A 16,835-nucleotide genomic window follows, 5' to 3' on the forward strand; every position below is an offset into this window, starting at 1 on the left:
GTGTAGAGTTGTGCTATTTCTTGTAACAAGAGCCAGTGCAAAGGGTATTTTATATTTTACTGACTCTAGTAGTATCTGTATTGTCAGCACAGAAAGTGATATATTTTAGCTCAGTTATCTAAGAAATTGAACACTTTTGCCTCTTTTGGAGTCTTTCAAACTGGATAGAAAATTATCTTCCTTGAATGATTATAATTTGAAATAGTTGAAAACTCAGTTTTAAAAGAGAAGCATTAGGATTTCTAGATAATGCTTTAGGTATCAAAATGTTACAGTCTAAGAAGTAAATCCACTTATAAAAAGAAGTCATTGTTCATTCACTTAATATATCATACTAGAACATGTGGCTGTTTTATTTTCACTTGTACCAATACAAAAATAAAGTGGCAATTAAAATAACTAATAGTAAATTTAAAATGAAAACCAGAATATTAAAATAGCAGCTTTTCACAATATTGTATCAAGGTACACTAGCAGACTGTGGTTCTTAAGAATAACTCATTGGACATTTCTAAGATGGATACCTCTTCAGAACTAGCCTTTTACACCATCCCAACTCACTAAAACAGACAAAAAAAGAATTACTTCTGATCTTGGTTATTATAAGGTAGGAGATTAATTTATCAACCTATTATAAAAGGAGCAAAGACTTTATGCTTTTGTTAAATATTAGATGTAGACATTTTATGTTAACACCAGATTTGATATTCAGTCTGTGATAATGGAAAGATGAAGATTATTCTTTATAGTACATAGAATAAAGTTCCCAAGTAAAGTATTTGTCACCAATCTTTTTTTTTTTTTTTTTTTTTTTTTTGGAGAAGAGTCTTGCTCTGTTGTCCTGGGTAGGGTGCAGTGGTATCATCTCCTCACTGCAACCTCAAACTCCTGAGCTGAAGCATCCCACCTTGGCCTCCCAGAATGCTAGGATTACGAGCCTCTAAAATCATTCTGAATTGACAAGTTAAAATACCAAAGAAGATATGGTTTAATGGTAACTAAATAGTCTTTTAATTTTTAAAGCAACTGTATGGTCTTTCAGCTTTATAATTAAAGTGCTTGGTGAAGATGGTTGTTTGGGCCTTGGGGTAGTTAACTGTGTATTTTCCTGTCTGTTACTCTGATGAAGCAAATTGCAAGTTCCTTGTGTTTAGACATCTAGAATCTCATGTTTATGATCCAATTTAAACATTGTGTTATAGTTTGTACAGGTTTTTTAAAAAAGATCACATCACGCATGTATTTAATGATCTACTTTACCTTGTGCCTTCTTGGAATTGGTGCCAGTGCTGCCCTCATCCTTTCTACTTGTGCTTTCCACAGTTTTCTCTTGGGCATAAGCTTCATTCCCTGCCTTCCTGAGAGTCACTTCAGAACTACACCATTCTCTATGTGCTGAAACCCAGACAACCAACCCTTAGCAATTACTGCCGTCTCTGCCACAGAAAACATTAGAAGCTGATTTTTCTTGTTTTAGTTAATTCAGTTTACTTGTCATAAAGTTGATATCTTTGTTTTTCTGTTGCAATAAACAATATATGAACTGGGAGTGGTGACTCATGCCTGTAGTCCCAGCTACTCAGGAGGCTAAGGCAAGAAGATCATTTGAGCCCAGGGGTTCAAGGCAATACAGTGAGACACTGTCTCTTAAAAATAATAATAATACATTTTATGCTTATTATGTAAATTTTTTACTGTTCTAAGAAATTCCAAACCAAAAATTATGAAGTTTTAATCAAGTTTTCAGAAATCTGTATCTTTTTTCATATAAAGTGTATTGTTTGTGGTTCAAAGATGAATGTCAGAGACTCTTAACTCTTGAATCTTCCAGCGTTTCCCAATAAAAACCCTATTCCTATTTCAGTTTTCCTTTTCTTTTCTCCTTGTAGTGGACATTTGGGAGCAATAAAAATAAGAAGAAAGGAAAAGCCAGAAAAATAGAGAAGAAAGGAACCATGAAGAAACAGGCCAACAAAACTGCCTCCTCAGGCAGTTCAGACAAAGACAGTTCAGCTGAGAGCTCAGCCCCTGAGGAAGGTGAGCTCAAGCCCCAACTCCCAATCTCGTCAGGTCGAAGACGCAGAGGCAGAAAGGGGAGGAAAGGTGCCTGCATTGAGCATGACCTCTGCCTTTCAAGAAGTGGTCTTTAATTTTCCAATGGTCATGAATCCTTTGAGAATCTGAATGAAGCAAAAAAGCTATATGTAATTCCAAAGGGTTTGTGAGACCCCTGAACCCCGTCCATAGAACTCATGAGGAGTCCCTGCATGAGTCTTAGTTCACTTTATCCTGAGTGGCTTTTCCTTTCTCTTTCTCATGGGTGGTCCAGCTAAGAAGGGAAATCCTTGAATCCTTGAACCAGATACAAAACTCAGCAGGAAATGTTCTTTTTTGGAAGCCAGTTCCAGGATTTTCTGTTAACACTAGTTTGAAAAGTGAACTTATTCTAGGACTAGAATGATAAACTTTAAATTTAGAAAAATAATAATATTTACCTACAAACTGGCTTGTATAGAATTGGCGTGGCCTGGTTTTAAACACATGACTGTGAATGTTAGTTCAAATTGAGTCAAGCGCAGTTGTTGTTAAATTGCTGATTTAACTTAATACTCATTGGTAATATATACTGTCTTTTTCCATGCCATCCTTTGACCTATCAAGATTCATTGTCATTAGGCATTCACAATAATTAGTTTAATGACTCATTAAAACATTGGCATTTACCCTAGGCCTCTCATAGTGTCCCATGCCAGACCACACTGTGGCCCCGAACCATTGCCTGGCCTGTGCCCATAGGCTGCTGGCACTGAAGTGGGTTGCACAATGGAAAAAATTTAAAAAAGGAAAAAAACAAAAACCAGAAAAAAGAAAAAAATTGGCATTTGAAATGCCAACTAAGGGCCTGGCCCAGTGGCTCATACCTGTAATCCTAGCACTTCAGGACGCCAAAGTGGGAGGATCAGTTGAGGCCAGGAGTTTGAGGCCAGCTTGGGCAACATTGAGAGACCCCAACTCTACAAAAAAATTAAAAAATTAGCAAGGAACAGTGGCACCTACCTATGAGGCTGAGACACGAGGATCACTTCAGCCCACAAATCTGAGGTTGCTGTGAGTTATGATGATGCCACTGCACTCTAGCCTGGGCAACAGAGCAAGACCCTGTCTCAAAAAAAAAAAGGAAAAAAAAAGCCAACTAATAAATGGAGAAGAAATTATAGGGTTAGAAAAATCACAGCTTTTCAGTCAGTAATTCATTCAGTCAATAATTGATTTACCTAGCTCTCTGGGAGACCAACTCGGGAGGATCGCTCAAGGTCAGGAGTTCGAAACCAGCCTGAGCAAGAACAAGACCCCGTCTCTACTAAAAATAGAAAGAAATTAATTGGCCGAATAAAAAATATATATAGAAAAAATTAGCTGGGCATGGTGGTGCATGCCTGTAGTCCCAGCTACTGAGGAGGCTGAGACAGAAGGATTGCTTGAGCCCAGGAGTTTGAGGTTGCTGTCAGCTAGGCTGATGCCACAGCACTCACTCTAGCCCAGGCAACACAGTGAGACTCTGTCTCAAAAAAACAAAAAAAAAAAGAAAGAAAGGCTGATGTCAGTTAAAGGATACTAAAGAGACATGACAACCAAATGAAATGTGTAATCCTAGATTGGATCCTGCTTTGGCTGAAAAGTAGCTGTAAAGGACAGTATTGGAACATTAGGTGAAATTTGAATATGGACTGAATATTGAACATTAGTTAATAGTATTGTATCAGTGTTAAATTTCCTAAATTTGATAATGGTATAATTAGTTATTTAAGAGACTGTCCCCTTTAGGAGAAATATTTAGGGGTAAAGAGTCATGATCTCTGCAACTTTTAGTTTGGCAACATAAATAATAAAAATGAATATATTATTTTATATGTGGACAGAAGGAGAATGTAAATTGGCAGTATTAACAATGGGTGACTCTAAGTAAAGGATGTAGGGGTGTCAATTTCTTGGAATCTTTTTCTCTAGGTCTGCAATTTTTTTCTTTTTTTCAAAATACAAAATTTGAATTAAAAAGAACAAGCTAGGTTTGTGTGGTGGCATAAGCCTGTAGGCCTAGCTACTTGGGAGACTGAGGTCACTTAAGCCCAGGAGTTCAATACCAGCCTGGGTGGCATAGTGAGACACACACCCCTGCCCCCAGAAAGAAATAAAATAAAATAAAAAGAACATCTGGTTTCTTATTCTAGTCTAAATTTCCCTAACCTGTGTTTGCATTTACCAAAGACAGACCAAGGACTAGTCCTATGAGAGTTGAGGTGGCTATATACCACTTTACCTGCGAGAGCCAAGGGTGATGATGATCAACACTGTGGAGTCATCTATGGCCTCTGTCTTCTGTAGCACAGTGTAACCTTGCGTTTGGGATTTTGTTGCAGGTGAAGTGTCAGACTCTGACAGCAACAGCTCCTCTTCCAGTTCAGATTCAGACTCTTCGTCAGAAGATGAAGAGTTCCATGATGGCTATGGAGAGGACCTCATGGGAGATGAGGAAGACAGGGCCCGTCTAGAACAGATGACAGAGAAAGAGAGAGAGCAAGAACTATTCAATCGCATAGAGAAGAGGGAGGTGTTGAAAAGAAGGTAAGTTTGTAGCCACCATGCCTTTTCTGTTTCTTTCATGTCTTATATTTCTCCTTTTCTTCACACCTGACCTGTATATGGAGACTGGCATTTGGCAATGTGATTGTTAACTTGATGAGATGCAAATGATGTATTTAAAAAATTTAAGATCACATTTATTGTTTACTCAGTGCCATTCATTGACTTTACTAATGTGCATTATTCATAAGGTTTTATTCATAAGACATTATGTGCATTACTTAATCTTCACAACATCCCTATGAAGTTGGTTATACCATGTTCTAGAGGCAGAAACTTAGGCTTAGAAACATTTAGTAACCAAGAGTTATTGTCCATGAAAGCAGAGACTTAGTCTGTCTTGTTCAGTGCTCTGTGCACTCTATTCAGTGCTCCTGGTGCCTAGAACATTGGCTGGTACGCAGAGGTACACTATTTGTTGAATGAGTAAAAGAAGAAACTTGCCCAATGTCATTTAGCTGGTAAGTGGTAGAACTAGATTTCAAACCTGAGACCATCTAACCCGATAAAATGCATTGTGGCAACATCCTCTTCTGCCTTACATTTCCTATTATTTTACCTATTCTGTAACACAGGCAGTACAAGCAGAAATCCAAAGGGATTTACAGGCATTTCTTTTTGTCTTAATAAAGATCATTATATGCTTTGATTTCTACTCACCAAAAAGTAGTGAGGAAATCATGAGATTGCCTTGATTTTAGAATATGAATGTAGTAATTACTGAATAATGTAGGAACATATCAAATGATATGTAAAAATTAAATGAACAAATGGTGTTTTACAGTTTCATATTTTCAAATTGGCTTAAAATTGTTGAAGCTCTCAAGTGGAAATAATTTTCCAAATTCACATTTGGAACCCTGTCTTGACAGGATTCAAGATCTGGAATTTCTCCACATTATATACAAGTTAGGTATCTGTCTTTCTAACATGGTTTTTGTATTTCTTAAAAACTCAAATGTTAAATTGCTTTTTTTTTTTTTTTTTTGAGACAGAGTCTCACTTGTTGCCCAGGCTAGAGTGAGTGCCGTGGTGTCAGCCTGGCTCACAGCAACCTCAAACTCCTGGGCTCAAGCAATCCTTCTCCCTCAGCCTCCTTAGTAGCTGGGACTACAGGCATGCGCCACCATGCCTGGCTAATTTTTTCTATATATATTAGTTGGCCAATTAATTTCTTTCTATTTATAGTAGAGACAGGGTCTCACTCTTGCTCAGGGTGGTTTCAAACTCCTGACCTCGAGCAGTTGCCCGCCTCGGCCTCCCAGAGTGCTAGGATTACAGGCGTGAGCCACCTCACCCGGCCTTAAATTGCTTTTTGATATTCAGAAGCTGCTTCAGTTCTGAACTTGTGCCTTATTTTAAATGGCAAAAGTTTTTCCTTATCTCCAAACAGATTTTCAAGGTAAAAATAAACTTGGCTTTTGTCTCGGGAAATGAAATAGTCCTCAGAACTAGGTTCCTTCACTACCTACCTAATACCATGACAGAAAAATAGAAGCATTTTCTTTGGCAGCAGTTAGTACCATTTCATCTGGGAGCTTGTTTGTCCCTTTTGGAGACATTAAGTGTGATGAGTTATCCTAGACAAGAATGTTTGGCTTTCAGTCAGCAGCAGGCAAGAGACATTTGTTTTGAGTATGAGTGCTTCCAAGGTTACCTGTATTAGAACAAACAGCACTTAAGAAACTGTGCTGGAGCTGCCAGATGGTTAGGAGTAACTTCTAAAATTTGTATTTCTGAACTGTGGAAAGCATTGCAAGAGGTTGTCATATAAAGCCAATTGGAGCCCTGTGATAAAATCACAAAGTAGCTCAAGAATAAGGAATGAATGTCTTGTCTTGAACTTGGTTTTTATTTTAATTTATTCATTTATTTATTAATGAATAAGTGAATGACAGGGTCTCACTCTGGCACCCAGGTTGGAGTACAGTGACCTCATTACAGCTCACTCAGCCTCCAAAGTAGCTGGGACTACAGGCATACACCACCACATCCAGCTAATTTTTCTACTTTTGTCGAGATGAGAAGTCTCCTTCTTGCTCAGGCTGGTTTCAAACTCCTGGCCTCAAGCAATCCTCCTGGCTTGGCCTCCCAAAGTGCTAGGATTACAAAGCTTGAGCCACCATGCCAGGCCTGTTTTTATTTTTATAAAATTATTATTATTATTATTTGTAGAGATGGGATCTCACTGTCGCTCAGGTTGGAATGCAGTGGTGTGATCATAGCTCACTGTAACCTCAAACTCCAGGGCTCAAATAATCCTCTTGCCTTAGCCTCCTGAGTAGCTGGGACTACAGGGGCACACCACTATGCCCAGCTAATTTTTAAATTTTCTGTAGACGAGGTCTTACCATGTTGCCCAGGCTGGTTTCGAACTCCTGGCCTCAAGCAATCCTCCCACCTTGGCTGTTCAAAGTGCTGGGATTATAGGCGTGAGCCACTGTGCCTAGCCAAGAATTCTTTGTATATTTTGGACATGAAACTCTTATTAGGTATATGATTTGCAAACATTTTCTCCCATTCTGTAGACTGTGTTTTCACTCTTTGAGTAGTGTTATATTTAATGCAAAATTTTTGTAATAGTTTTAGCTCTTAAGTTTAGGTTGTTGATCCATTTGGAGATAATTTTTATACATGGTGTGAGCTAGGGTTCCAACATCATTCTTTTGCATATTGACTTGTCCCAGCACTACATGTTGAAAAGGAGCTATTCTTTCCCCATTGAATGGTCTTGGCATCCTTATCAAAAATAAATTGGGGCCGGGCGCGGTGGCTCACGCTTGTAATCCTAGCACTCTGGGAGGCCGAGGCGGGCGGATTGCTCAAGGTCAGGAGTTCAAAACCAGCCTGAGCGAGACCCCGTCTCTACTATAAAAAATAGAAAGAAATTAATTGGCCAACTAATATATATATAAATTAGCCGGGCATGGTGGCTCGTGCCTGTAGTCCCAGCAACTCGGGAGGCTGAGGCAGTAGGATTGCTTAAGCCCAGGAGTCTGAGGTTGCTGTGAGCTAGGCTGACGCCATGGCACTCACTCTAACCTAGGCAAGAAAGCGAGACTCTGTCTCAAAAAAAAAAAAAAAATAATAATAATAATAATAAATTGGCCATAGATATATGGGTTTATTTGTGCATGGTTGGTTCCATTCCATTGATACATGTATCTATCCTTATACAATTTCTATTCGGGTTTTTTGTTTTGTTTTGTTTTGTTTTTTGGAGACAGGGCCTTGCTCTGTCTTCTAGGCTAGAGTGCAATGATGTCATCCATAGCTCACTACAGCCTCAAACTCCTAGCCTCAATCTATCCCCCTGCCACAGCCTCCCTAGTAGGTGGGACTACAGGTGCATGCCACCATGCCTGGCAAATTTTTCTATTTTTTGTCGAGACAAAGTCTTGCTCTTGCTCAGGTTAGTCTTGAACTCTTGGCCTCAAGCAATACTCCACCGCTGGCCTCCCAGACTGATAGGATTACAGGCATGTTCTATTTTAATTACTGTAGCCATGTAGTCAGTTTTTTGTTTTTTTTTTTTTTTTTGAGACAGAGTCTCACTTTGTTGCTCAGGCTAGAGTGAGTGCCGTGGCGTCAGCCTAGCTCACAGCAACCTCAAACTCCTGGGCTCAAGCGATCCTGCTGCCTCAGCCTCCCGAGTAGCTGGGACTGCAGGCATGCGCCACCATGCCCGGCTAATTTTTGTATATATTTTTAGTTGGCCAATTAATTTCTTTCCATTTATAGTAGAGACGGGGTCTCGCTCTTGCTCAGGCTGCTTTCGAACTCCAGACCTGGAGCAATCCTCCCGCCTCGGCCTCCCAGAGTGCTAGGATTACAGGCATGAGGCCGGGCCTAGTCAGTTTTTAAATCGGAAAGTATGAGCCCTCCAGCTTTGTTCTGTTTCAAAATTGTTTGCATTCTTGTGTGAATTTCAGGATCAGCTTGTCAATTTCTACCAAAAAAAAAAAAAAAAAAATGCTGGGCACAATGGCTCATGTCTATAATCCCAGCACTTTGAGTGGCCAAGGCAGGAGGATCATTTGAGCCCAGGAGTTTGAGACTGGTCTGGGCAATATAGTGAGTGATACTACATTTCTATAAAAAATAAAATAATTAGCTGGGCATAGTGGTGTGCACCTGTAGTCCCAGCTACTTGGGGGGCTGAGGCAGGAGGGAAGATCTCTTGAGCTCAGGAGTTCAAGGCTGTGATAAGCCGTGATCATGCCACTGCACTCTAGCCCTAGCCTGGGTAACAGAGCAAGACCTTGTCTCAAAAAAAAAAAAAAAAAAAGCAGGATTTTGATAGAAATTGTGTTGAATCTATAGATCAAATTTGGGAGTATTACCATCTTAATATTTTCTTCCAATCCATAAATATGGATATGTTTTCATTTTTTAGATCTTCTTTTATTTCCTTCAACAATGTTTTATAATGTTTGCATTTCTGGGATAATTCTTACTTGGTTGTAGTGTTTAGGTTACTGGATTCAATTTGGTACTGTTTTGTTGAAGATTTTTATGTCTGTATTCATAAAAGATACTGGTCTATATTTTTTTGTTCTTGTGACGTCCTTGTCTTGTTTTGGTATCAGGGTAATACTAGCCTCCTAGAATGAGTTGAGAAGTGTTTCCTCCTCTTCTGTTTTTTGGAAGAGTTTGTAAAGAATTGGTATTCTTTAAATACAAACATTCTCTAAATTTTTGGTAGAATTCTCCAGTGAAGCCATCTGTGCCTGAGCTTTTTCTTTGTTAGAAGTTTTAAAATTATTCATTATTCAGTCTCTTTATTTGTTAGAGGTCTAATCAGGTTTTCTTTATCTTCTTGAGTAAATTTTGGTGGTTGAAGCTTTCTAGGAATTTTTCCATTTCATCTAAATTACCTAATTTTTTGCCACCCATACAGTTGTTCATAGTATTCCCTTATGATCTCTTTTATTTCTATAAGGTTGATAGTGATGGTCTCTCTTTCATATCTGATTTTAGTAATTTGAGTGTTCTCTTTTTTTTCTTCATCAGTATAGCTAAAGGTTTGTTGATATCGTTGATCTTTTCTAGAACTAACTTCTGGTTTCATTGATTATATTGTTTTTCTAGTCTCTTTCATCAATTTCAACTTTAATCTTTATTCTTCTGCTTACTTCAACATTTAGATTGTTCTTCTTTTTCACTGTCTTTTTTTTTTTTTTTTTTTTTTTTTTTTTTAAAAGACATAAGGGCTTGCTTTGGGCTGGGCATGGTAGCTCCCGCTGGTAATACTAGCACTCTAGGAGACCGAGGGGGAAGCATTGCTTGAGTTCAGGAGTTCAAGACTAGCCTAAGCAAGAACAAGACCCCATTTCTACTAAAAATAGAAAAATTAGCCAGGCATGGTGGCGTGTGCCTGTAGTCTGAGCTACTCAGGAGGCTGAGGCAAGAGGATTACTTGAGCCCTGTAGTTTGAGGTTGCAGTGAGCTATGATGATACCACTGTACTCTGCCTAGGGTGACAGAGTGAGACTCTGTCTCAAAAAAGGAAAAAAAGGGGTTGCTCTGTTGTCCAGGATGGAGTGCAGTGGCATAATCATAGCTTACTTCAGCCCCAAACTCCTCCCACCTCAACCTCATGAGTAGCTGGAACTAGAGGTGTGTGCTACCACATTTAGCTAATTTTTTTCATTTTTTGAGAAACAGGGTCTCACTATGTTGCCCAGGCTAGTGTTGAACATCTGGCCTCAAGCAATACTCCCACTTCAGCCTCCCGAGCAGCTGGGACTAGGCCTACACTACCACACACTGCTTTTTTTTTTTTTTTGAGACACAGTCTCTCTTTATTGCCCAGGCTAGAGTGAGTGCTGTGGCATCAGCCTAGCTCACAGCAACCTCAAACTCCTGGGCTCAAACGATCCTACTGCCTCAGCCTCCCGAGTAGCAGGGGACTACAGGTATGCGCCACCATACCCGACTAATTTTGTGTATATATATTTTTAGTTGGTCAGTTAATTTCTATTTTTAGTAAAGACGGGATCTCGCTCAGGCTGCTTTCGAACTCCTGACCTCGAGCGATCCGCCCGCCTCAGCCTCCCAGAGTGCTAGGATTACAGGCGTGAGCCACAGCTCCTGGCCTCAAATTATTTTCTAATTTCTAGCTGGACGTGGTGGCTCACGCCTGTAATCCTAACACTCTGGGAGGCTGAGGCGGGCGGATCGCTCCAGGTCAGGAGTTCGAAAGCAGCCTGAGCAAGAGCGAGACCCCGTCTCTACTACAAATAGAAAGAAATTAATTGGCCAACTAAAAATATATGGAAAAAATTAGCCAGGCATGGTGGCACATGCCTGTAGTCCCAGCTGCTTGGGAGGCTGAGGCAAAACATTGCTTGAGCCCAGGAGATTGAGGTTGCTGTGAGCTAGGCTGAGGCCGTGGCAGGCACTCTAGCCCAGGCAACAGAGTGAGACTCTGTCTCAAAAATATATATATATTTTCTAATTTCTCTTGTGATTTCTTTCTTGACTCATTAACTCTTTCTAAAAGAAGTAAATTCATAACAGCATTTCCCCATCTCACATTACAAATATACATGAACATTTTTAATAATGAGTTAAAAGAGCATAAAAAAATTAGTTTTACGGTGTTTCCCTGAAAATAAGACCTACCCATAAAATAAACCCTAGCAGAATTTCTAAACATTTGCCCAATATAAGCCCTACCCAAAAAATAAGACCTAGTGATGGGCGTGGCTACGCAGCATATCTGCACAACCCATGCATTTTGTCGTGGAGCAGTTAAGAAGGTGAGCAGCCCTTCTCATCTGCCCCATGAAAGCGCTATTGCTTGACATGAGAGATTGGGGCCAATGGTTCTAAAGGAAATAGAGTCGTAAGAAATTCAAGATTGAATTCAGAGTTTGGAGAGTAATGATGATGCTCCAGAAGAAGACAACTTAACTATATTTGAATAAATGTAGATTGTTGTACCGTACTTAAAAAAAATAACACATCCCCTGAAAATAAGCCCTAAGGTGTCTTCTTGAGAAAAAATAAATATAAGACCCTGTCTTATTTTCGGGGAAACACGGTATTTAGGAACTAAGCTAAAAAATGGCAGTTGGCCAGGCGTGGTGGCTCATGCCTGTAATCCTAGCACTCTGGGAGGCCAAGGTGAGAGGATTGCTCGAGGTCAGGAGTTCAAGACCGGCCTGAGCAAGAGCATGACTCTGTCTCTACTAAAAAAAATAGAAAGAAATTAGCTGGACAGCTGGAAAAAAAATATATATATATATATAAATTAGCTGGGCATAGTGGCACATGCCTGTGGTCCCAGCTACTCGGGAGGCTGAGGCAGAAGGATCACTTGAGCCCAGGAATTTGAGGTTGCTGTAAGCTAGGCTGTTGCCATGGCACTCTAGCCCAGGCAACAGAGTAAGACTCTGTCTAAAAAAAAAAAAAATCAATAAAAATTGGCTTATTAAGGTTTAGATTGGTAATAAGAATTTAATGTTTATTGTAGTCCTTTATTCATTATAGTCTTTTAAATTCACAAAAAAATATTTTTGTTTCATAAAATCTTGATTTTTGTTATGAGGAAAGAGCCCAGATTGGAATCAAGAGAGTTGCATATTTATTGACATTTCTGGTGGAGTGAGGAACATTTCTCCTAATGAAGAAGGATGGAAAGTGGTGATTTTAAAATACAGCCTTATTCCTGAGCACCTTAAAAATGTGACATTAGTTCTCTAATAGAACACCCTTAGAGTTCAGTTTTGCTACCTAAATTGATCCAGGAATAAACTGTTTTATTATGTGAAGATTGAGGGAGAGCAGTGTTACCAAAAGGCTAATGATGAAGTACAGCAATAGCCTAAATATTTTCTCTCATTTTAAGTATATTTCAGCTTAACGCTTTCAAGTACTTTTGTTGTAATTCAGTATTTTTAATATACTAATAAGTACATCGGACTTTCTTGAGAGAAGGCAAAATGTTTATTAACTCCTTTCTTCTACTTACTTACTTTCTCCTATCTAATAGAAATCAGTCTTTACATATGCTTCATTGCTACTTAAAAATCAAACAAATATCTTTTAACCAGATTTGAAATCAAGAAAAAACTAAAAACAGCCAAAAAGAAAGAAAAGAAAGAAAAAAAGAAAAAGCAAGAAGAGGAGCAGGAAAAGAAAAAGCTGACACAGATTCAAGAATCTCAGGTAGGAGATTCAGTGGTCCTCATTTGTCCAAAGAGTGAACCTCTTTTGATTAAGAGTGTGTGTGTTTATGTAAAAGATGAGTTTATATTAATCAGCTGAAGTTAGTTAGTGAAGGACTATTACATGTCAACTGTACCTTGTAAGTTTCATTAATCTCTGGGCATATTGTTTCACCATTAGCTGCACTGTTTAACTCCTAGTCTTGCTGTGTTGACCCTGGTAGCGTGCAGTGGCTATGCAAAGGTGTGATCACAGCACACTGCAGCCTCAAACTTCTGGCTTCACATGATCCACTGCCTCAGCTTCCCAAGTAGGTGAAACTACAGGTGCATGCCACCACGCCTGGCTTTCACACTCAAGTCACACTTAAAAAGCAGGAGGATGTGTGTGAGCATCCCTTAAGGAAGAATTGGTAGACATCCTGTCTCTCCCGGGTAGCCTGATTTGTTCTGAAGTTTACTCAGGTGTATGTTATCCTAGCCGTGGTATAAATGTAGCTGGGAAAATCATCTCTGCATTCATCATCAAAGACTTTGTTGACAATATCAGTAAATATTAGCTGTGATCTAGGGTGTTCTTCCCCGAGAGAGTTTATTCAGATACTTCCTAAACTTGCTTTTATTATGAGGCATGTAAGACAGGAGCTTACTTTTACTGCTCTGTCCTTTCTGACCACAAGAGGATGCTCTCTCCCCTTACACTACAAGTTCTAAGTTTCTGCAGACAATGTAGATACACTTTGGGGCTGAGCACAGTGGCTCATGTCTATAATCTCAATACTTTGGGAGGCTAAGGTGGGAGGATCACTTGAGGCCAGGAGTTTGTGACCAGCCTGGGCAACAAAGTGAGACCCTATTTCTAAAAAAAAATAAAGAAAAATTAGCCAGGCGTAATAGTGTACACCTGTGGTCATAGCTACTCAGGAGGCTGAGGCTCGAGGATTGCTTGAGCCTAGGAGTTCGAGACTGCAGTGGGCTGTGATGGTGCCACTGTACTCCAGCCTGGGCAACAAAACAAGACCCCTTCTCTAAAAAAGAAAGAAAGAAAGAAAATTCAATTTGGAGGATTGAATCTTATCAGCTGTTGGTTAAAAGGGCCATCCTACATACCCTGTCTTTCCCAGGTCACATCCCACAACAAGGAACGGCGTTCCAAACGGGATGAGAAACTAGATAAGAAATCCCAAGCCATGGAGGAGCTGAAAGCAGAGCGAGAAAAGCGGAAGAATAGAACAGGTAAGTGGGAAAAATGTAACAACTACTTTGTGTCTTTGATTATATGATTTTTCCTGGTGCCTATTTTCATTTTTCCCTCTTTTTAGCTCTTTATTATATAAAATTCTAAACATATGCTGAGAATAGCACGATAAACTTCCTGAACCCATCATCCAGCCTCAGCAGTAAGCTCATGGCCAGTCTTGTTGAATCTATACTCCCTCTTCCATCAGATTATTTTGAAGTAAATACTAGGATCATTATATTATAATCATAAGTATTTCAATATGTGTCTCTAAAAGATAAGGATTCTTGTTTTAAATTAACTATAATACCATTATTTCACCTAAAAAATAGTAACAATCCCTTAATATCAAATATTTAGTGTTCAGATTTCTATTTTGTGATTTAAAAAATAATAATTTGATAGTTTGAATCAGGATCTTTTTTTTTTTTTTTTTTTTTTTTTTTTTTTTTGAGACAGAGTCTCACTTTGTTGTCCAGGCTAGAGTGAGTGCCGTGGCGTCAGCCTAGCTCACAGCAACCTCAAACTCCTGGGCTTGAGTGATCCTTCTGCCTCAGCCTCCCGAGTAGCTGGGACTACAGGCATGCGCCACCATGCCCAGCTAATTTTTTATATATATATCAGTTGGCCAATTAATTTCTTTCTATTTATAGTAGAGACGGGGTCTCGCTCTTGCTCAGGCTGGTTTTGAACTCCTGACCTTGAGCAATCCGCCCGCCTCGGCCTCCCAAGAGCTAGGATTACAGGCGTGAGCCACAGCGCCCGGCCTGAATCAGGATCTTAAGTCCACACATTGTGATGTTTTAATATGTCCCTTAAGTCACTTTAACTATAGGTTTTCTTCCACTTCTCTTTTTTCCCCCACCTTATAGTTTATTCGCTGAAGAAACTGGGTCATTTGTCTTGCAGTTTCTCATAGATGCCTACTGCATTTCATTGGTAGTGTTGAATGTGTTTCTCTAGTCCCTTGAATTTCCTGTCAATTGGTAGTCAGAGCTAAAGAATTGGTCAGATTTTGGGTTCTGTTTTTGTTGTTGTTTTTGTTTCAGAGGGAAGGCTGAGTTTTAATGTGTATTTCCATCGGGAGATACATAATACTGATTGATTGTCTTTCATTTGGGGATGTTACCAGCTCTATGGGTTAGCTTTAACCACCGTAATGTGAAGTAACAAACTCCCCCCAATTCCTGCTTATGTACCTGTAGTTCAGCTGCCTAATGGTAGGAGTTCAACTGGGATTGTCTCCAGGCTGCAGGTTGGGGCCAGTTCTATTCTAACTGTCTATCTTCCTCCTTGGACCAGTAAACCTCAAGCATATTGTTATCATGGTGATGCCAAAAGTATAAAAGGGACAAGCAAAAAACACACAATGCCTCTTAAGGCCTAGGCTTGGAATTGCCACATGGTCACTATGGGGCCAGGAGGAGCTACCAAGTCACATGGGAAAGGGCATGGTATAGAGAAGGATGAAGAATTGAAAATAGTAATGTGTTCTATCCTAGTAGCTATTGGTGATCATTACCTAGATCACTTAATTCATTGGGAGTTGCAAAGTGGTAATATTCTAATCTATCATCCTTTCTTCATTTATTGTCTAGTTTACTTCTATAAAGAGAAACTTCTTATCAGATGTTTACTCCCACGTACATTTTGAATAGGAAAGGCAGGATAAATGCTTGATTTATTTTCTTTTTATTTACCAGTTTTCAAAAGAATGAAGTAGTTCCTTAGCAACTTCCAAAGATGACCAGTGAGATTTACTTATTTTGAATATAATTGTGAACTCATGGATTTTAACATACTTTTTGTGTCTTAATCCATCACAGTTTTTCTTATTGATACTCAAAGTGTCAGCTTGTTGTAGCTGAGTCCTTTTGTCACAACACCCCAGTAATCTTTAATAACTTCCTTGCTTTTTGGATTTGGAATTAACCATTTCTCTATGAGCCCTCGTTCCTTTTTCATGAGAAATTGTATTTAGAAACTACAGTCTAGACAAAAGGAGCACTCGTGCTACTGAATTGTCTATTATTTCTAAGCCTTTTCAGTGTACAGAGCTAGGAATTGTTTGTTTGTTTGTTTGTTTGTTTGTTTGTTTGTTTGTTTGAGACAGAGTCTCACTGTTGCCCAGGCTAGAGTGCTGTGGCATCAGCCTCGCTCACAGCAACCTCAAACTCCTGGGCTCAAGCGATCCTTCTGCCTCGGCCTCCCGAGTATCTGGGACTACAGGCATGTGCCACCATGCCCGGCTGATTTTTTCTATGTATTTTTAGTTGGCCAATTACTTTCTTTCTATTTATAGTAGAGACGGGGTCTCACTCTTGCTCAGGGTGGTTTCAAACTGCTGACTTTGAGCGATCCACCGCCTCTGCCTCCTAGAGTGCTAGGATTACAAGCGTGAGCCACTGCATCCAGCTGGAATTTTTTTTTAAGGATAAAATCTATCATGAACTTCATACTGATAATTCCATCTCAAATTCAGAATGTCAGAATTTTTTGTTTTATTTTTTATAACAACTTCATTTAGATATAACTCATATGATACTGTTTACTCATTTAAAGTGTGCAAGGCATTGGGTTTTAATATATTCACAGAGGTGTGCAGTAAACCTCAATAAATTTTAGAATATTTCATTACCCCACGAAGAAACCCCCAAACCTATCATCCCCCAACCCTAGGCAGCCACTAATCTATTTTCTTTCTTTTTTATTTTTCTTTGCTAATCTACTTTATGTCTCTATAGATTTACCTATTCTGGACATTTTCTATAAATGGCATC

General features: G+C 39.3%; 1 protein-coding gene and 1 pseudogene across 1 annotated transcript in view; both read left to right on the top strand.

Annotated features, from left to right (window-relative positions):
• Positions 1 to 16,835, top strand: part of RTF1 (RTF1 homolog, Paf1/RNA polymerase II complex component) — a 61,202-nt gene that overhangs the window by 29,424 nt on the left and 14,943 nt on the right. Inside the window, exons 3-6 of the mRNA XM_012766466.2 lie at positions 1,890 to 2,037; positions 4,419 to 4,623; positions 12,702 to 12,816; positions 13,940 to 14,051. Of these exons, the coding sequence (XP_012621920.1) occupies positions 1,890 to 2,037; positions 4,419 to 4,623; positions 12,702 to 12,816; positions 13,940 to 14,051 (580 nt within the window). The remainder of the gene's footprint in view (positions 1 to 1,889; positions 2,038 to 4,418; positions 4,624 to 12,701; positions 12,817 to 13,939; positions 14,052 to 16,835) is intronic.
• LOC142871771 (uncharacterized) lies at positions 2,677 to 2,826 on the top strand (annotated as a pseudogene).

Source organism: Microcebus murinus, chromosome 6 (genome assembly GCF_040939455.1).
Source record: "Microcebus murinus isolate Inina chromosome 6, M.murinus_Inina_mat1.0, whole genome shotgun sequence".
NCBI lineage: Eukaryota > Metazoa > Chordata > Mammalia > Primates > Cheirogaleidae > Microcebus > Microcebus murinus.